The 21,954-nt window shown below is 24.1% G+C and overlaps 1 protein-coding gene across 2 annotated transcripts; it reads left to right on the forward strand.

The window, feature by feature from the left end:
- Positions 1-4,170: 4,170 nt before the first annotated feature.
- LOC145833769 (pleckstrin homology domain-containing family A member 8-like) lies at positions 4,171-18,667 on the forward strand. Of its 2 annotated transcripts, XM_082940946.1 has the most exons (11): positions 4,171-4,271; positions 6,083-6,199; positions 9,163-9,318; positions 12,338-12,444; positions 12,768-12,908; positions 13,286-13,692; positions 14,062-14,206; positions 15,617-15,818; positions 16,542-16,603; positions 17,735-17,918; positions 18,338-18,667. In XM_082940946.1, exons 1-11 carry the CDS (start codon positions 4,217-4,219, stop codon positions 18,343-18,345), a joined length of 1,584 nt encoding a protein of 527 aa, XP_082797072.1. In that variant the 5' UTR covers positions 4,171-4,216; the 3' UTR covers positions 18,346-18,667. The 2 variants fall into 2 exon arrangements, with proteins under 2 accessions (XP_082797072.1, XP_082797071.1); XM_082940945.1 differs by having other exon boundaries at positions 17,735-18,667.
- The last annotated feature ends 3,287 nt before the right edge of the window (positions 18,668-21,954 follow it).

A 21,954-nucleotide genomic window follows, 5' to 3' on the forward strand; every position in this document is an offset into this window, starting at 1 on the left:
TTTTCCTTATCTTTAAAGCTATCTAATTTTTTTATTTTATTTTAAAGAACGAACCTTTGTCTTTAATTAAAAAAAAAAAGTGGTTTGGGGATTGAATTATTTCATGGGGTCCCTCAAAAAATAAAGTGTTTTTATTTTTATTTTTTTCATTATGAACGCCTTAGAACCAAAAATAAATATTTTTTATTTATTTCTTCCCTTAATTTGCTTGTTATTTAAGTTCTTAAATGTTTTTTTCATAAATATAATTTTTTTTTCATTTATATCATGTTCTTTTGTTTTAGCAAATCCGGTCCTTGATTGAGGCCAAATCTTAAAATATATTAACCTTATATATGAAAAAAACATTTAAGAATTTAGATAACAAGCAAACTAAGGGGAAAAAAAAAATATTTATTTTTGGTTCTAAGGCATTCATAATGAAAAAATAAAAATAAAAACACTTTATTTTTGGAGGGACCCATGAAAAAATTCAATCCCAAAACCAATTTTTTTTTCAATTGAAGACAAAGGTTCGTTCTCTAAAATAAAAAAAAAACTTTTAGATAGCTTTAAAGATAAGGAAAATAATTGACATTAAAGTTTTATGTTTTTTTTTGAAAAATTAATAAATTTGCCTATAAAATTAACTCTATGCTCGTAACTATATGTTGAGTGGTAGTGAATTGTCTTTATACTTTTCTAAATAATTTAATTGTGGTTATATTTTTCAAAAGTTATTTCTTTATTGTATTAATTAATGATTGATTAAGCCAGAGGTAGGTTAATTGCGGCCCACAGCCAAATGTGACCCTCAAGTGCAAAATTTGCAGCTTATGAGGTGCTTTTTAGCTAAAAACATAGTTATTTCGTTAATTTTGTAGCTAAAAAATCAAAAATAGGCTTTTAATTTCAAAAATACTGTTTAATATTGCTTTTTTATTGCATATTTTATCATATTTTTTATTTAAAATATTCTTTTATACTGACTTTTACAACAAGTTTGAAATAAATGTGGCTCTCAAAGACTTTTTTCTAAATAGTTTGGGCCTCAAGAATATTTATTTTTACTGGCCTAAAAGTCGCGAAATGCTGCTAAATTGTAGATTAAGCATAACTATTGATGACTATTTTTCTTTTTGATGTTGTTTATAATTAGTCTTTTAATTAGTTTGTTTTCATCTATTCTGAAGAACCTTTACAGATGAAAGATTATAGTTTTTTTGACAATATTTTTGAACATAACTTGTTTTAGTCTTTTTATTTTTAAATAATATATGATACATAATTTTTAGTTCAATTTTCTCTAGCAGTATATAGCTTAGCTTAATACAAATATAAAGCATGTGGTTTACATAATTTTTCTTATACTTCAAGCATATTATTTTAATGTGTTAAAATTATAAATGACAAAAAAGTCTCTTTAACAATGTCAAATCAAGTTAAGCAGTATCCGGAGTCATAAGAAATTCCAGTTATCTATCATTTCAGACAGTTCTACACTTATATATTTCTATAAAATACTATATACAGCTACTAGAGCTTAAAACAAAGCTGTTCAATAAAGCAATAACCCAAACAAGTGTTCTAAGCTTTCATCATTTACTAATATTTTCAACAGTTTAAGTGGCTGTAAAAAATAAAACACAACATTAAAATAAAATATTAAAAGGTTTTCCACTCTACCTGGAAATACCTGGAATTTGACAATTTAGGCAAAAAAACCTTGAAAAGTCTGGAATTAGAGAAATTTTGAACAAACCCTGGAAAATCTGGAATTTTGAACAAAAATCACTAAAAAAACCTGGAAAAACCTAGAATTTTAACAATTTTCACATGTTCAGTAGTAAAATTTTGATTTGACTCAACAAATCTGTCATTTAAATAAAAAAAGTATTTTAATATTAAAATTTTATTTTTATTGAAAAAAATTTAAGGGCATAGGGGGGGTCCAACATTTTTTTTACTAAAAATAAGATTGGATCTTATATGAAAGCTTAAAGTACAAACTACAAGCCAGTTTTTATAGAATTAAAAAATATTATTTAAGTTTAAGATATTATGCTTTTTATAAAAAGTTTCCGATACAAACGTATGGACGGCAAGTTTTTTGGGGCCAATTTTCTTGAAAATTTAAAAAATCACTATAAATCTATCTTCTCCTTTATTTTTTGAGATAGAGACCTCAAATTTTCAGGAAACGTTCCTTTTATAGTTTAAAAGACTTTGAATGTTGGAATTTTAAAAATATAAAAAATAAGAATTTTGTATAAAAAAACAAAAAAAATAGGTGGTTTTTTTTATAAAGAATTTATTTTTTTAAATTAAAAAAAATCCTACATTCAATCTTTTTAAAATAATACACTTTCTGTGAAAATTTGAAGAACATTGCTTAAAAAATGAAGGAGCAGATAGATTTTTAGTGAAATGGTCTTTTTTTGCGCTTTTAGTTTGCGCCTTCCATTAAGAACCTAATAAGGTCACCAACTTTGACTGCTCATATCTCAAAAAATACTATGAGTTTTTTCAAGCGGTTAAAAATATCTGATAGCTCAGATAAACTCTATAAAATAAAATCAACTTGTAAAAATCAAGGTCGACCTTCCCCCCTTGCCCTTAAAGTAGCTTTACAGTATCATTGCAATGCTTTTATACTATTAAAACAGTTTCTTACCTTAAACTTAACTTTAAACTAAAATAGACTGTGTACTTTTAAAAACCTGGAAGAAATTTGGATAACCTGGAAAAGTTTTTGAAAAAACGAGTGGTAATTCTGTAATAAGAAACAATACATTTAAACAATAAGTAAAATGCTAACACTTAAACTAAAATTAAAACAAAATGTATTATATTAAACAAACAAAAATCTCAAAAATTGTTTATGATAAACTTAGGTACTATTTTAAGTAAAGTTGATATTCAACTTATAAAAAGTAATACAAAATTAAACATAAAATATAATAGAAAGCTTATATAACTAATAAACAAAAATTAAAAAAATATTACATCACCATGCTAAATTGTTCTTATACAGTTCTACATTTTTATAAATCCCTTTTGGTGTTTTAGTTAAGTTTATATTTTATTTGAGTTTATCTATCGAAAAGTGTTTATTAGTCTGTTTATTATAAGCTAAATTTATTGGTCTACAAGTTTTTTTTTATTTGAAACAATTAAAATTACTAGTGAACACTGTTTATTTTAATTAAACTCAAGAAACTTCATGTACAAAAGTTGTCTTTACAGTTTACACTATTCAGTAATTCCAGCTACCCTGGATAGTTGAAACTGTAAGAAAAATAACTTGATTTCCCTTAAAAGTAAAAGATAAAATAGTAAAGGCACAACATTTTTGTTGATTTTAATTTTTCTGCTTAGTGCAGGACCAATTTTATTTATATATACAATTATTTATGACTACTTTTTACAAATTTATAGTTTACTAAAAATAAGATTCTTTTCAAAGCATTTAGATTACCAATGATATGATATCATCTCTATTTTACTGACCCACTAGGAAGCTGATACTGTGTATAGTTTAACAATGTTCATAGTATTTTGTGTATCATTGTTGTATTATAGATACTAAGTATGATTTCAAAAAAAGTAATAAGATTTCTTTCATTTATAAAAGTAAACCTAAAACCCATGGTAAAGATAGTAAATAAAATCAATTGATATATTGCTGAAAAAAGTAAGTAAAAGATAAATATAAGTGGTATCTAAAGTCTATGAATTTTTTAATTTTTTTAAATCAGTGCATAGTAGATAAGCAGAAAAAAAGTCCATTGCATACCAGATTGCTAAGTTATTACATTTCTTATATAAATAATTTATAGTTATAGCAGTACTGTGGTTCATAAAAAAAATAAATTTATTAAAAATAACAGTGAAAATAAATTCAGAGAAAATGTAGTTTCAAAGCAAATCAGAGCTTTCTATCACATAAATTTATTTTCAAAAAGTTTTCTCTTCAATTTTTGTTTTAATCTGAATTTTTTATTGAGATTTTAGTGGTAACTTTGTATCATAAACTTGAGTACTTAAAATTATGTAATTTTATTGAAATAATCATGTTTTTATTTTAAGTTGATGATCGATTTTTTTCCTTCTTAATGTTAGCATAAAGGGTTGCTATTTTTATGAGTATAAATTTCTCAATATACCATAGTATAGATAAAATATTTTTTTAGAAGAAAATGTAATTTTAAAATAGTTTTTTGTTCTTAGTATATGAATGGCTGAAACAGAAAAAAGAGGATCTATACAAAAATGGACAAATTATTGGACAGGTATTTTTTTGAGTTGAAAATATTATTTTTCTTTTAACTTTTGTTCAAGATTTTTATTTATTCAAGTATGCATAGTTTGTCGTTTTTAACTAGTTATTTAAGCAAATATTATTAAAAGTTTTACAAAAACTATAAAATTATAGGGTAAGCAATTAATGTGTATAGTAAACTTTGAAGAATAAAACTATTCTAAATAGTATTGTCATTCTTAAAATAACTGAAAAATCTAGCTAACAATTATTTACCAACAATTTAAATTTTAATAAAACATTTTAAACAGTCAAATCTCAAAATTTCACTTAAAATAATTAAAAGAAAATTTAAGATCTTATAATAAAGATAATGATGACAGTAAAAATATTATAAAAACTTTATTTATTAAATTAGAGAATTCACAACAATTGTTAAAGTTTAGAATATCTGAATTTAAATTGTTGTTCACCCAAAGTTAAATACTATAAAAATCTGCTTTTAAGTTACTATACATTGATATATATATATATATATATATATATATATATATAATTTATTGAAATGGCGATTTTAAAAATTCTGGAACATATGTTTCACAAAGCTTTAATTTTTCATAAAGCTTTGATCATCAGCCAGTTAAATTCAAAATAAAAAGCACTGTACTAAACAAAGATACAAAAGTTATGCAAAAAAACAAAAAACAGTATGACGTAATATTGTACATTACAAATATTCAGTACAAAAATCGATCTACCTTCTAACTAATCAAACAACTAAAATTAACGAAAACAACAGTTAATTGACTATAAAATGCTTCAAAATTTGTTGTGTTTTAAGAGAAGCTTTTTTAAAATTAAAGCTTTGTGAAACATATGTTCCAGAATTTTTAAAATCGCCATTTCAATAAATTATTTAAAAGCCCTTCAAGTGGGCTCAGTTGAAAGTGTTTAAGTTTAAACATTAACCTTATTTTATATATATATATATATATATATATACACAACAAATTATACACAACAAATTATACTTTTAAAACACAACAAATTTTGAAGCATTTTATAGTCAAATAACTGTTGTTTTCGTTAATTTTAGTTGTTTAATTAGTTAGAAGGTAGATCGATTTTTGTACTGAATATTTGTAATGTACAATATTACGTCATACTGTTTTTTGTTTTTTTGCATAACTTTCGTATCTTTGTTTAGTACAGTGCTTTGTATTTTGAATTTAACTGGCTGATGATCAGAGCTTTATGAAAAATTAAAGCTTTGTGAAACATATGTTCCAGAATTTTTAAAATCGCCATTTGAATAAATTATATATATATATATATATTTAAAATAAGTTTATTATTCAAACTTGAACACCTTCTACAGAGCCCACTTGAAGGGCTTTTGAATAATTTATTGGAAAAGTACGATTTTAAAAATACTGGTACATATGTTTCATAAAGCTGAACGCTTTAATCATCAGCCAGTTCAATTTAAAATAAAAAGCACTTTACTAAACATAGATGTGAAAGTTATACAAAAAAAAAAACAGTTTGATGTAATATCGTGCATTATAAAAGTTCAGTACAAAAGTCGATCTAATTAATCAAACAACTAAAATTCACAAAGACCACAGCGCTTAGCTTTATGAAACAAATGTAGCAGTATTTTTTAAATTGTACTTTTACAATATATATATATATAATATTTATATATAAACAATCATTAAAGATAGTTATAAATTTTTGTTGAATTTATATTGGAGATATAGTTGTGTTCTAAGCCACTTATAAACATTCTGAAATCTTTATTTACTTTGTATTATCTATATATCAGTTTTACAAAATTAGGTTGGCAGACTCGTTGGCTGGTGTTAAAAGGTGGTATACTTTCTTATTATAATAGCAAACATGAAGTTAAAAAAGGTTGTCGCTGTTCCTTCAAGCTGTCTGCTTGTGATGTTATAAGTGAGTTTGAAGAGTTTATAAAATTAAAAATTTAGTTCCAGTAAATTACTATAGGAACACCTCAGAACAAAATTAGTTCGGTTGTAATATAAACTATTTTTAGCATTTATTAATTTAAAGGATTGTGTTGTAAATAGATTTATTATCACTTTAGTATTAAGTAAAAAATAACCAAATTTTTAAGGTTATAATTTTTTACAAATTATTTTTTTTTGTGCTAAGTATATTTCTAAAAATTTGATTCTTATATGTTGTACGTTAGTTAATTTTTAAAAATAATAAAAAAAAAACTTTTAATATATGATTACTATTGGGAAAAGTTTCCAATACAAATACTTTTACAATAGAATACTTTTTTTTAAATCATAAATTTTCTTGAATATTTAAAAGCTACTGAAAATCTATCTACTATTTAATTTATTGAGCTAAAAAGATCAAATTTTCAGAAAATATTCCTTATATACTTTTAAAGACTTTGAATTTTAGAATATTTGGACTGACAAAAAATTTGTATACATAAAAGGCTAAAAAAAGCAATAACTTTTTAGCAATGTACATTTATTTTTTTCATTTAAATATTTGAAGTATTAGTAATAGCCTTACTGTTAAAATTCGAAAACGATTTGATAGAAAAATGAAGAAGATAGATTTTTAGAAAAGTAGTCTTTTTTTTCCTGTTTTGGTTTGAACTATCTCATTAGGAAACTACTAAACTCACCTTTTTCAGTTGCTTATATCTCAAAACTTACTTAGAATTTTGTTAAGCAGTAAAAATTATCTGATATCTTTGATAAAACTCTTCCAAATAGAATCAACTTGTAAAAACAAGTTTGAATCCCCTATGCCCATAAATTTTTATTTTTGAAGGTTAAAAGATTAAACGATTTATTAAGTAATGAAGAACCATTTAATATTTTAAAACACAATCATCCACTAAATCTGCTTATCACAAAATCAATTTAGTATACCAAAAAGCAAATAAAACTTTGAAAAATCATAGAATGTTTTTTTTTATTTCAACCCGCTTTTTTCTCTAAGTGTAGCCACTAAAATAGGCAATGAATTCTTAAATTTAGTAACTCAACACTTTGACACAAGCCACCCAATTAAATTCACAAAGATTATAACAGGAAAAATAAAAAATATCTTATAACTGCATGCAACATTTCAAAACGAAAATTCTCAAATACAATAAGAGAATATTAAACAACCTAAACCTCAAACAGCATAAAAGAACCTGCAACTGCAGGAACAAAAAGTGCCCTTTAGAAAATAACTGCTTAAAGAGCAGCCTAATTTACTGAGATACAATAAAAAAACTGATAACGTATCAAAATTTACTTGGGTTCAACTAGCACAACCTTCAAAAATAAATATAGTAACCTTAAGGCAAATTTTAACAATAAATGAAAAAGACATAGCACAAAACTATCAAATTACAAGTGGAAACAAAAAGAAGCAAACAACGACTTTAATTTAAAATGAGAAATACTTTGCAAAACCAATTAAAAACCAAAGCATGTAACTTATGTAGCTTGGAAAAATACAAAATTTATAAGATTTAAAAAGAATTATTGCTAAATAAAATAAAAACAGCAACCCTACCTACATAACCATTAAAAATTAGTAATTTAAAGTAATTAAAAAAAATTGCAACAAAACTAAACTAAAAATAGGAATAAACAACACAAAACACAAATTAACTTGAACAGAAGTTATTTTTAAAATAAGTTACCTAGTTTTATTCAAACTTATAAATAATGTGTGATTTTGTTAACTAAAAAAAATTGTTTATAATTTTCATTATTGTTCTGATGATATACTAAACGCATTAAAACTTCAGTAGAAAAATTCAAAACTAGTTGTTTATTTGTATTGTAAATATCTTTATGTGTATATGTAAAGGTATAACAACCAGAAAAACTAGTCTTAAGTAATCAAATAGATAAAAAAAAAATTTAAGTAAGATTTAAAGCAGATTTTGAGTAAATTTTGTATTAGAATAGGATAACAGGGTTTCTAAAAAAATATGGTCCTGAAAAAACTTGGAGAAACCTTTAATTTGACAACTTAGACAAAAAAAAACACTGGAAAAACCCTTAGAGGATTATTGCTTCTTTGTGGCAAATTTAGCTATTTAAGGGCAATAACTAGTAAAGAAGCAAAAAAATAAATGTATAAAGATAAAAATGTTTAGTTATTTTTTGAATTTTTGCCAAAGGTATTTATGAAAATTATTTTGGCAAAGCCTGATCTAGATAATTTTTATGAAAAACTCTTAAAAGTGTTAAAATTATATCGAAAGATATATAGAAGATACAATATTAATTTAGTCTTATCTTAATTAGTTGATAACTTATGTGATATGCTGTATAATTGTTGAAAACTATCATCTTAATGCAATTATTTCTTTTAAATATAGTAGTTATCTTACTAAAATAACCAATTGACCTTATTCAGATTAGCTGACCTTATAAAGTATTTAGTATTCATTAGATTATAAACATTATAGTTTTTAATATCTGAGCATTTATTTTATTGTAATTTAGACATTTTTTGTAATACTTAAGAAAGACTAAATAACTGACTTTAAGGTAAATTTAAATGTTTAGCTAAAACTTACAGCTTGTAAGGCACATTATTTTATTGAGTTTTTGGTGTCTATAAAAAATTGATTTTAAAAACTATACCAATGTTTAAATGCAGTTTAGTTTCAGTCTCAATTTTTAATTGTTTATATATTTTTATTAAGTAGAAAATTCTCAGTATTTTAGTTATTAGAACTTCTCTAACTTTTATGGACCAAGTTTTTATAGATTTTTCAGAGTAATAAGTGTTAATCAAAAATTAATATAATTAAAGTTTTTCAACAAATGACTAAATACTTGGAAATTTTTTTGTGTAGATATATAATCATCTTACTTACTACTAGCTACTTAGTTCAATTTACTGTTTTGTAATAGCATACCCAGGTGATCCAACTAGAATGGATGTTGTTTCTAAAGATGATCAAAAATGGTTCTTAAGAATGGAAACTGCTGATGATATACAGTCTTGGCTTGTTGTAATAGCAAATAATAAAGCAATTGAAGAAAAAAATATGAGTCTTAAGTTTTTTGGTTTGTAATTGAATAGTTTTTATTTAAAAGTATACTTGTAAACATTAACATTGTTTTTGAAAAATTTAATATTTTCAGAAACACAAATCTTTGATTTTTTTTCAAAAACAGATAGTTAATACATAAGATAAAAATAAACTAAAGTAAAAAAAAAGAAAATTTATAAGAAAGAAAAACTAAAAATGGACAGTGTGTTAATTTAACAACACGCTTCAAAAGAATTTAAAAAACTTCCAAAAATAAAGGTGTATATATATACATATATATATATAAGATGTAACGTTATAAGGCGTTAAATCCTGGAGATCCTGATAAGCTAAGCTTATCGGAATGTATACCACAGATGTTCTTGTGCTAAAACTTTATTTCAACTAACGGCGTTTCACTGCTCTCAAATAAATTTAAGAACAGATCTACGGAGTCTCAAAAAGCTCTAAGAATAGAGCTTTTTGAGACTCCGTAGATCTGTTCTTAAATTTATTTGAGAGCAGTGAAACGCCGTTAGTTGAAATAAAGTTTTAGCACAAGAACATCTGTGGTATATATATATATATATAGATAAAAGTTACAAATAGTTGAATGTGTTTAAAATACAAACACTGGCATACAAAAACTATATGAACAATGATAGTATTTTAAGGTTAAACAAGCATCTTTATTTTGTTTAAAATTTGTTTATAAGGATCTCTAGCTATCTTGAAAAATTAAAGCATTGGAAATACAATTGTGAAATGTATATAGTTCAAAAGGTTCAAAATATTTTATCATAGAAATTTAAAAAAAACATTGATCAAGCTAAAATACTATTATTAAAAAATCTAAAATTATTTTGAATTAAAAAAAACTTTTGAAATTAATTAAAGCAAACTTAAAAATACTCAAGTGTTACTAATAACGTAGTTCAGTAGGATATTTTAAATTTTGCTGCTCAAAATAGTGTTTTAACTTTTAATTAAAATTTTTAAGAAAATGATAGTTAACACAACAGTTCTTAAACCAACGTTACTACTTTAGCCTGGCTATCAAAGAAGCCTTACAAGAATTTACTAAAAACTGATGTTTTCAAAAAAAAAAAGAGTATAGTTTTTCTCTATTTTCCAAGGGATTAGTCTGGACCCATACAATTAAACTCCTTATGTGAAATATAAAAGACTGGTGGTTGGATGCTAGTTTGCTCTTATCATTTTAACTTACCCACTAAGTTAAAGGTAGTGTCATTGTCCTAGAAAGTTTTGTGCATATTATTAAAAAGTATTTGCAACTATTGTGGTTGAAATGTCGGAAAAACTTAAAAATTTGAACAGATAAACAACATTATACATCAATATTAATAATTTATTGGTGATAATCTACTACCACTTAACTTTTACTATTTGTTAAAAAGAGCCTTTCTAGTTTTGTTTCGATATTAATCACCAATATTTAGTGGTGTCAATGGTTTAGTGTCCTATATGGCACCACTTTTTTAAGTAAAGCAATATACATAATATATGTGGTCTATTGTATGCTGTAACCAATTTCATGATGGTTATATGACAATCTAAGTTTGGAAAACTCAAATTCCAGCAATTAAAATTCTTAATACCCTGTATAAAGAGACCATATCTCAAAAATTAATATGTATTAGAAAAAATCTAAAGTACATATGAAGGTCTTATTAATATCTACAAGCCTTTTTTTTTCTTTTTGCACAGTATAAAATACTTTTTTAAGAATTTGAAGTGTCAAGAATTTGGATTGTCCAAGTTTATATAGTAGTGCACCTTTTCATGACATAAGTTTATGATATCTTTACCCTACGACCAAGAAGGATCTGTTTAGGGTATACTTGTAGCCAGGATCCATTTTGACATTTTGTAGCTCAAAATACCTCTTTAATGATTACTTTGTGTCATTTACTGTGAGTTCTGCCGTATAAATTTATTTACTTTACTTAGATTTAAGAGAGCTCTATATAGAAATAATCTGCTTTAAAAACAATTTTTGTTTGACCCAAAAATTCAGGTCAAAACAGCCACTTATGTTACATAATCATTTTGCACCAGACTCACTTGTTGCCACATAGCTTTTTTCTTGTCGACACTGGCCTCATAGAATATAATTTATTAACTAATGTAAGCCGTTTTATTATTCAAAATGTTTATAAAAAATACAGAAAAATCTATGTAGATTTAATCATTTTTTTGTCATATGTTTTAAGCTTTAAGTTAATTGAAATGTTGTAATAAAAAATTGCAATTTAGTGGATACGTTTATTGATATTTTACTTTTAGATACTGTATTTAAACAATTTAAATTTTTACCAGTGGTTACAATATATTTTATTGATGAATAAATTATTTATATAAGATAATTTTTTTATTAAAATTAAAAATGAAGAAATCAATATAATTAATAAATGTATAATTTTTTCATTTTCAAATATTATTAATTACTTATAGTGTTCTATAAAAGAGATGTGAACAAAAATATTTTGTTAAAATATACAACAGCAGTATATAAGTTATCAATTAACTAATATCTGTTATACGCTTTTCAGTGCTTATTCTAATATAACAGCTCCACGGATTCTAAATTATCATCTAATCTTTTAATTACTTATATTTTCTGAACTCCATGGAACTATTTATTAATCTAAAAAGAGAATTGTGATTCAGTTTTCAATAAGTCGAGTTGTAAATAATTGTTGGCAATTTTTATAAAAAATATTTAAAAACAGTAAAATAAATAAAACGCTTTTGTGTTATTAATATACTACCCTAAATAAAATTAGTTATTATATTTAAAACAGTTTAAGTTATAAAAGGACTTTGTTAATCTTATCTTAATAACATATACCTTTAAAAAAAGATCTTATTTCAAATAATGAAACTATTTTTTGAATTTTAAACTTCTATTAATTTATTTTCTTCAGATAAATATTTTTTTAAACTTTGTTCACTAAATCATAAAAAATATGACTTTAAGACTTTTAAAAATTTAATTAAGCTTTTTTAAATCTCTTATATCATCTTTACAGAAGAAATAAAATCTTCAGTAAATGAGCTGAAAGCCTATCGTCAATTTCTTCTTCAACAAACTAGTCAAATTAAAAATGAAGTTTCAAAGTCAAAACCAGATGCTCAAGTAACATATTAAATATTTCCTTTATAATATTTATTATATCTTAATTGTATAAACAACACAAAATAAAACATAGATCAACTTGTACAAAAAGTGTTTTTCAAATAGGCTACCTAAATTTATTCAAAATTATTTGATACATTACAATTATGTATTTTGTGAATTTTATAAAAAAATCGCCAATAAAGCTTAGTTTTTGTTCTGAAGATATGTGCTAGCATTGAAATGAAACAGTTGTAAATATTTTTAAGACGAGTTGTTTTTTATACAATGAATAAATGGATGTGTTTGTTATTTTAAAATTAAATTGATTTATTAATTTTCAGAGAATAACCAAAATTTCAAGTGAAATATCAACAACCTGTGATATATTGCTACAAGCTGTTGATAATTGTATTATTTCGGTTCAAAATAATCACAAACCTGTTTCTGCCGCACCTAGACTAAACTTCAATTGCATTGGAAAAGTATTTTTTTAAACTTATTAAGTAGATGTCATTTCTATTTGAAGTACTAAGGCAAATAACATTTAGCTATTTAGTTTTTTAATCAACTACAGTTTTTAATTATTTATCATTAAAACTCTGTTATTCGTATAATTTCTTGTGTACATTAATTTTTTACTTGAAAAATATAATCATATAAGTTTAATCCGCTTTAAAGTTTTATTGAATTTTTCTTGAAACAAGTATATAAATCTAACATTTCTTCACACAAGATAACAAGTTATTCTGAATACATTTTAAGTTTTTCAAAAGTTGTGTATATGTTTTTGAAAACAAAATCTGTTTGTTTAGGTTAACTATTTAAAAATTTAAGTTAAAATAGTTTTATTACTTATTAGAGACCACCTAGTCGAACTCTATCAACTTCATCTACAGCGACTCCAACGTCTCCAATTAAAATTAATTTTTTGAGCACCGAACTGTCTGAAGGTCCATCTTTTAATTTATCTCCTATAAATACTCGACCCTCCCAAGACAAAAAAGCAATGATAACTGCGAGAGAGTTATCATTATCACAAGGAGATAACTTAATTTGCAAAAAACATGGGGATTTTCTATTAATTACTAAAAGCAATGATGAATCGAATGTTGAATTAGCTGAAGACGAGACCTTACACCACAAAACTGATCAATCTTCAAATGAAAACAATTACAGACTAAACAGCAACAGTTTAAGCACTAAAATTTTAAAAGCTGTTGATCCAACTTATAAAGCAATAACTTTTTTTAACTCCCTAGAACATAGGTAATATTTTGCAAGTAATAATTATTTTCAATAATAGTAAACAAAATAATGGTAACAGTAATAATAATAATAATAATAGGCCCGCTATTAGTCAAACTTAGCTATGCGTTTTGTGCTTAAAAATTACAGAATATGCAATAATAAAAAAAGGACAATTACAAACACAAAGGTGCAACAAAATAATAAATAAATAGAATTTGATTTTCATTTCTTTTTTTTTCGGGTCATTTCAGTTTTGATTTTAATTCAGTCTTTTGTATATTGTATATCGCTAAGTGACTACTAAATATTTTTGTTCTATTTTTATTACATTACTCAGCTCGTTTACTGTTATATAGTATCTTGAAATGGTTTAAAATCTTTTAACAGTTTTTTAGGTGTTTCTTGTCAATCTAACGACGGTATTCCAACTTTAGCATTTCTTAATGCTTGTGAAGGTATTTTACCGTTTCTTAACAAAATTGGCGCAAAAGCATTTGCTCCTGTCAAAATAGATCTAAAAGGAAATATACAGGTCTTTTACTCTTAGATAACAAATTTTATATTGCTACCTAACTAGTGTACTTAAACTATTCTGATAATTTACTAAAACTATCTAGTAAGCTCATCTAACTATTAGTTATATTTCGATTTGAATGTATTTTTGCACCTTTTTGTTGTAGAAATCTTAAAAAATTTCAAAAACATCAGTTTTGTAAATGTTTTAAAATAGAAAATGTGGTTTTAAAAAGTATTTTAACGACTAAGTAAATTTTCTATGCACAAGAAGCTTTGAGAAAAGTTACTTTGAATAAGTTATTTTATTAACAAAAAAATTTAAATTTTATAAATATTATTTTTATCAATACTTTTTGATACTAAAATACTTTGTTATTTAATAGTATTACGTTTATACTTAAATTTTCAACTGAATTTTAACATAAAAAAACTGCTTTGTGTGTGTGGTAAAAAAATGAGTATAAGAATAATACTTTTTAGCTATGTAATGTAAAATAATTAGTTTTCGATTTTTATTTAACAATTGTTTTTACTTTTCTTTACTTAAGTTTAGATAGTTTTTTTTTCTCAAAAAGTTAAAAATTGTTTTTCAGTATTATCATTTGTATTTTCACGACCTATAAAATATTACAGGTTAAAAAGTTACAAAACCACGGTTATAAATATTAAGAGTTATTACAAAAAAATATAGAAATTTATACATAAGTATCTACTACGGTTTAGTTGCAGGTAGCTTACATAAGCATTTATTTAGTAAATCAAGCATATTTTAAGTAATGATGTTCTATTAGGTTTTAAAGAAATTTGTTATTTTAATGAACCATTAATCGATTGTTTAAATTACAATATTTTTGACTCGTAACTTTTATAGCATTTACTTAAATTATTGAAATCCTTAATATAAAGTAAATAAATAAAAAAACTACACTTACTTACATATAAAAAAACTTACATTTTTCATAAACTTTTACACCTACTCATATTTTACATATTAAATATTTAAAGTTTCTGTTTCAAGTCTTTAAAGCTATTTTTCTTGTACTTGTTACTCATACTTTTAATAACAATTATATCTAAAAGTTGAATCCTACAAAAAAAATCTTATTTAAAATTCTATTATTTTGTTCAGAATATTAAACAGTTTTAAGTTACTAGCAAAAATTTAACAAATATTTATAATTTTAAGAAAAAAGTTAAAATTCTAACTTAGGTCTCAAACTATTTTTTTTCTTTTTTTGTCGAAAGTAAAAGAAAAACCTGAACTATGTTTATGAGTCTATTTTAAATATTAAACGCTATTATGTACAAAATTACATTTTTTTGATTTTTTAATAAATTTCTATCTTTTTTACAATATTTTCAAACTTAGAACTTGTTTGAAAGTGTATTTTTATGAAATTTTTTCGTAAACGTTTTTGTTTTTTAGAAACTAAAAACAAAATACCAATCAAACTCAGATGAGTTTACAACACTACAGCAAATGATACAACAAGAAATTCGAACAAAAACTTACAAACGCAAGCAGTCTGCCACAGACGCCTTGTTGTGGCTTAAAAGAGGTCTTAGGTTCATTCAGAAGTTTCTTTTCGAAATTAAACCTGGCCAAAAAAATATTACTGTAGCTTTAAGTTAGTTATAAAAGTATCAATACTTATTCTTAAAGTTATATTTTAGACCGTTAGGTATATGCCTTTATTTACTAGTTTTTATTTATTACTGCAAAATGTTCTACAATAAAGTATTTAATATAATTCTATAACCTAAAGAAGATGTCCATCAAATCAGCAAGGAAGATAATTATAAAAAAATAATTATTATTAAGAACTTGAAGATTTAGGGGTAATATCCAATTAGTTTTAACATTTTTATTCTTTTAAATTATACTACAATATGTTTTTTTAGCTTTATTTGCTTTAAGTAAATTAAAATAAAGCTTGTAATAATTCTAAAACTTTATAAAATACTATTTGTTTTAAGAAAAAAATGAAAGCAATTAAGTAAGTAATTAAAACTTTAAAAAAGTAAGTATCCCAAAAAAAAAAGTTTGATATTTTTTTATCATTTTGGTAAAACACTTCTTTAAATAACTACCTGTTTTATTAAATAATTATTCTTTATATAACCCAAAGAATATCGTTAAAATATCTAAAAATTAATATGATAAAAGTCCATCAATCACGAAAAATTAGATGGCTATAAAAGTTTAGAAATTAAGTATATTTAAAATACTTACCCCCCAGTTACTAGTTTCAAATCGTAAACTTGTCTTTATAGCTTTAAAAATAAATGTTTTTATACGTATACAGATTTAACTATAATTTCCAATAAACTAAAGATTTTATTTTCTGCAGATAAAGCATATGCACAATCACTCAAACCATATCATAGCTACATTGTAGGAGGAATTTTTGCTGTAAGTTGTGTTATTAAAAAGTTATATCTACTTTTTAAATTCATTACTACTAGCAAATCGTACAAAAACTAGTAAAATAATATTTAATTTGTTTAACATGACTCCAGTTGTAGATAGTTTTTTTTTTTTTGTTTTAAGTGTGATATAAAAATGTTATGTCATCTTCATAAATATATAAATAAATATTTTTTGAATGTCATGTGTTTATTAGAAGTTTAAAATTAATGATAGTTTTTATTAACGAAAAGGCGTAAAAAAGTTCTTAACTATTATTATAAACGTAACGGTTTTGTTTAGATTTACACTTGAAATTTTAGTTGTAATTATATTTATAACAACGGGTTTCGTTTTTTATTTCGTATTGTTATCAATTTTATGACTAAGTTTTTATTTTTTAAAATTAAAAGACATTCTTAGTTAAACTGTAACTTAAACAATTAATCTATTACAAATGGTTTTTTTCCCAATAGTTCAACTTTAAGTAAAAATAACTCACTAAACAACGTAGAACAACCTGTACAAGTTTTACGACACTTATATTCAATTCCAGTCATAAGACGATACTTGGTCTAAGAAAATGTTTCAGTTATTACGAAAAGTAAAACTTGTACACTTTTTCTTACAACTAACTCTTTATGTTTTTAAGAAAAAAATCTTTAAGTACTAGGCTTTCCAGAATATATGTAGAGCTATATATTGATAATGTTATAACGCTTAAGTTTCTCAAATCGCCCTTCTGGTGTGTCAATTGTTATCTGTGATGCTTTCGTCTTTATCTTAATTGATTTATATAAAATTATTATACCTTAAAAAAATCTATAAGTTTTTTTATTTTAAACTCATTGTTTTTGCTAGAAGTACTTATACATTCGTCGTCAGTAAGCAAGTAGACAAATAACTGAAAAAAGTTATTATTACTTGCTTTGTTTTCTATTATTATATTACCTCCTGACGACGCATTTAAAACTACGTAATCAATAATAATGAGTTTAAAATAAAAACTTTGTCGAAACCCTTTTTTGAAGTATATATTTTTTATATAAAGCAAATAGAATTTTATAGAAAACTTGGGAAATAAGTTAGAAATTAAGTTTTTTTTTTGCTGTAAACTTGAAAGAAATTATTTTTTAGCTAGCTGTTAAGTCTGCTCCTAACATGGAAGAATTTATCAACGCGTTATTATTTGAAAAAAATGAGTTTATAAAAGATGAAGATCTCAGAAAATTGTTGTTAAAAGATATTGAGCAATACACGTGTGCAATGGAAATTGTGTTAGATATAATTGATAAATTTTACCATGAACACAATTTAGATAGTAAGTATGTTGTTTAGATATTTCTAACCTAAAAACTTGATTTTTTTGGTATGAAGTAATTTTCTTAAAGTTTTATGATAAGTGTTTTCTGTACAAAACATCCTTACTAAGTTTTTAATACTGTAATGCATTCTTAATATATAACATGGCTATTGAAAACTTGTATTTTTTTAACGTGAACATTATGGTTTTTTTTATACATTGAAAACTTTATATATTTTCTATATTAAGTTAGTATGCTTAAGTTATGATGTTTTATCAAAAGTATGTAAAGTCACAATTTTTTAAAGTCATGTTGTAAAAGTCATCGATATTGCATTTTATAATACATTTCATGCTGTGTTGTGAACAAAGCTATATTTTTACAAACTTTTCAACTTTCCATTCATTATTAGCCATTCAAAACATTTTCTAAATAGGTGGATAAAACTGATACAGCTGGCTATATACACACTTGAACACATTTTTAAAATACACAATAGTTTTTGCTTTTTTGATAAACCTACTTAAATGTGCACATTTTAAAATTTGTACGTTAATGCGCCTATATAAATTTTAACGATATTTTTTTAAGTTTTGTTTTAAAAATATTTTTTATAACATCTTCTAAGTCCTGTATAGTAGATTTTGACAAAGTTTTCTTTAGATTCAAGTATATCTTCAATTGAGATACATTTGTTGAATATTTGTTGAATAAAAATATTTATACTCTTATAAAGCAAATTTTAATCGAAAATAAACTTTCAACAATTTAATACCCTAATGTGTTTTATATATAATTATTTAGTTTAAACTTTGTTTGTAGAAATGCTAAAGCAATCAAAAAACATAATGATGATGAGGTTATGAGTTAAAAATCGTATATACTATTACCAAATAAACTAAATAATTTTAAGTTTTTAAAAAGATAGTTTATTAGAAATCTTTCGAATTATAAATCAAAGTTTTAGTTTTCTTCCAATCAAGGTTTTCTAAACAAAAGCTTTTTTTTTTCAAATTGGCTTCAATATTTTCTTTTTCTCTTTTTTTGCTTAGGCTTTTTAACCATTTTTAGATCGTCAAGAACCTCTTAAAGTATAATATGTTAATCATACTACCATAAAACAAAAATTAACCTTCAACAAACGATACAAATAAAAACCTTGATGTAATGTTGAAGTTTTTACAATACTCTAACTATTTGAATAATATACATAAAAAATATATAAATATTAAACATAAATTTATCTTTTAATAGTCATGAAAAGCAAATATGTAAAACTGGTTAAAAATGTTTTTTTTTTTATTACAAACATCAAAAAAAAAGTAAACAAATTTGTTATGTTTGGGGTAAAAATTTCTTGGATAGCTTGTAAAATATTTTACCATTATACAAACTGGGCTCATAACTAAGACACAAAAAACAGAATTAAGTGCTGAAAAACAAAATTAAGTGTAATTTTTCTGAAGTAAAGTTTATCTGCTAGAAATTCTGTGTCTACAGATTTTTCTATGCTAAAGTGTTCATTAAGTTAAACTAATTTCTTAAATAAATGCAAACTATAAAAGTTACAACCCACAGATATCGTCGCTCTAATTTCCAAAAAGCTAGTTGATATTTTTTTTAAATGAAATAACTATTTTTTTAAATACAATAAAGTTTCTAACCACTCAAAGAACTCTAACTTACAAAAAAAATTAAAGCAGTTTTTATTAAAAATGTTTTTAAAAGACTTTCCTTATGAGAATATAAAATTAAAAGTTGTAATCTAAAATTGTATAAAAATTCTAAACATATACTAATAATTATATCTTTTTAAACAATTTTTTTAATTTAAAAGCTGTAATGAACAACTTGATCTAATTGTTGTTTGGTGTCTTTCTTTGAAGGCGGTCAGCAACAACTGAATTAGCGTCAGCACTACTGACTCAGTAGTAACACCATCATACTTTCAAAACTTATTTGAAAAAACAGGAATTTAAAATAGCGTTTTTAATTAAAAAATTGATGTTATTAAAAAAATTTATTAACTTTGCGATGTTAGTCATGCAGATTATTCAAAAATAGTACTTCATGAGAAATGTATAAGTTTAAAACTATGGTGTGTACGGAATTGTTGTTTAACTAATTTCAGAATTATAGAACAACGCATTATAGCTACTGTTCACCTTTCTCTTTCATTCACTTTTTAATTCATATAATTATGTAGTATTGATGTACTTCATACATTATCATCTATATTAGGGGTAGGCTACTTACTTCTTTTTTTGTCTGATTTTGCCCAAAAATTTTTTTTGCCCGAAACGCAATATTTAGATTATAATTAACTTTTATTGAGCAAAAAAAATACAAGATGTAACGTTAAAAAGCGTTAAATCCTGGAGATCCTGATAAGCTAGCTTATCGAAATATATACCACAGATGTTATTGTGTTAAAACTTTATTCCGACTAACGGCGTTTCACTGTTCACAAATAAATTTAAGAACAGATCTACGGAGTCTCAAAAAGATCTAAGAATAGCAAACAAAATATGTGTTTTTTGTATACAATGTTTTTAAATGTGCAGCTAGTTACTTTTTTTGGTACATATTAATTTTTATTGAATAGTCATTTCAACACAGTTTTGTTTTTGCATTTTTTTAGGTAGTTTTTTAATTACGCGGCTTGCAAAAAATGTTTTTGACATATACGAATTCTTTTTTTTAAAGTTTCCAACTAACCAAAAATTTTTCCCATCAATCCCTAGTCTAAACTAATTATATAAACAATATCAAAAGTATTTGCTATTTACAGTGTTAACTTAAGTGTAAAAAGAGCATTCTAGTCAATCAGTATAGTATATTAATATATACTAGTGTAACGATATCTGCACATATCGCTCTGAACAAAAAACGCAAAAAAAAAGACGCGAAAACGGTATAAAAATCACCGCGAGAGAGATCAAGCGTGGTAGTTGAGTCGTGGTAGCCGTAACGTGGTTGCGTTAGCATTTATATTAGTTGGCATTAATTTGTTTTCTCGTAGGGGTAAACGTATGTGTTTATTTTTCGAGCACTACTTTTGATTATGTTAAAGACGTACTTTTGAGTCGTTTACTAAGCATTATTTTGTTATTGGGCATTGATTCATACTCTTCCTAATATTCTTAATTCTCATTTAGCGAGTCATTTAGTTTCTTTTCCAAGATCGTAGAATTTTACATTGTACAATAAACATTGAGTGTTAATTCATATTCGTTTACTAACTAGAATTTAACCTAGTTAATCTTAATTTATATATCTAGCATTTATTTATAGGCTAGATTATATTAGACCTTCTGTAGAATACGTTTAATTGTAACATACTCTCTTTAACACGATTAGTAGCACTAATCTCCTACATTTTAGTATGAGCACTAGCAGCAAGAAATTCATACCTATGTCAGTATACAACCGCTCGAGGTTAGTTACTGATGCTGAAGAAGGTATGGACGCTGATTACCACAAACCAACTATAAAACCTGCGCCAATTAAGTTAAGAGAAGATATTGTAATAGGTGAGGGTTATACTAGGTTTTCTATATGCTTTTAATCTTTTTAAATAACTATCTTTATTTTTTATCAAACAAAAGATTAAGTAAAAAAATTAAATCAAGGCAGCATGTTGTAAAAGTTTATTGTAAACAGTTTTATATATTCAAAAAAAATAGTTTTGAACTAAATAAAAAAGTAAAATGCAGTGTTTTTATGGTTTTTTATTGTCAAGTGTTATTTTGTAAAAACCCAGAGATATTGAGCGTAGTTGTATTGAAACAGCCATATTTAAAAAATGTTTCAACAAAATTTTTAAAAAAGTTTCAATTATTAAAAGATAACTATAGCTCTTTGAATAACTAACTAGATTGCAATGTAATTTTACTGTTTAAAAGATAAAAATAATAAGCTAAAATTTCAGGCATAACAACACTATCATAAGTTTTCACATGTTTTTTTTTGCACCTTTTGATCTTGTTTCTGAACTACTAAATTATAAATTTTAGTGATTCTTTTTTCTTTTCTTTTTTAATTTAAAGTTTG

Source organism: Thalia democratica, chromosome 4 (genome assembly GCF_965202585.1).
Source record: "Thalia democratica chromosome 4, ktThaDemo2.hap1.1, whole genome shotgun sequence".
Classification (NCBI taxonomy): domain Eukaryota; kingdom Metazoa; phylum Chordata; class Thaliacea; order Salpida; family Salpidae; genus Thalia; species Thalia democratica.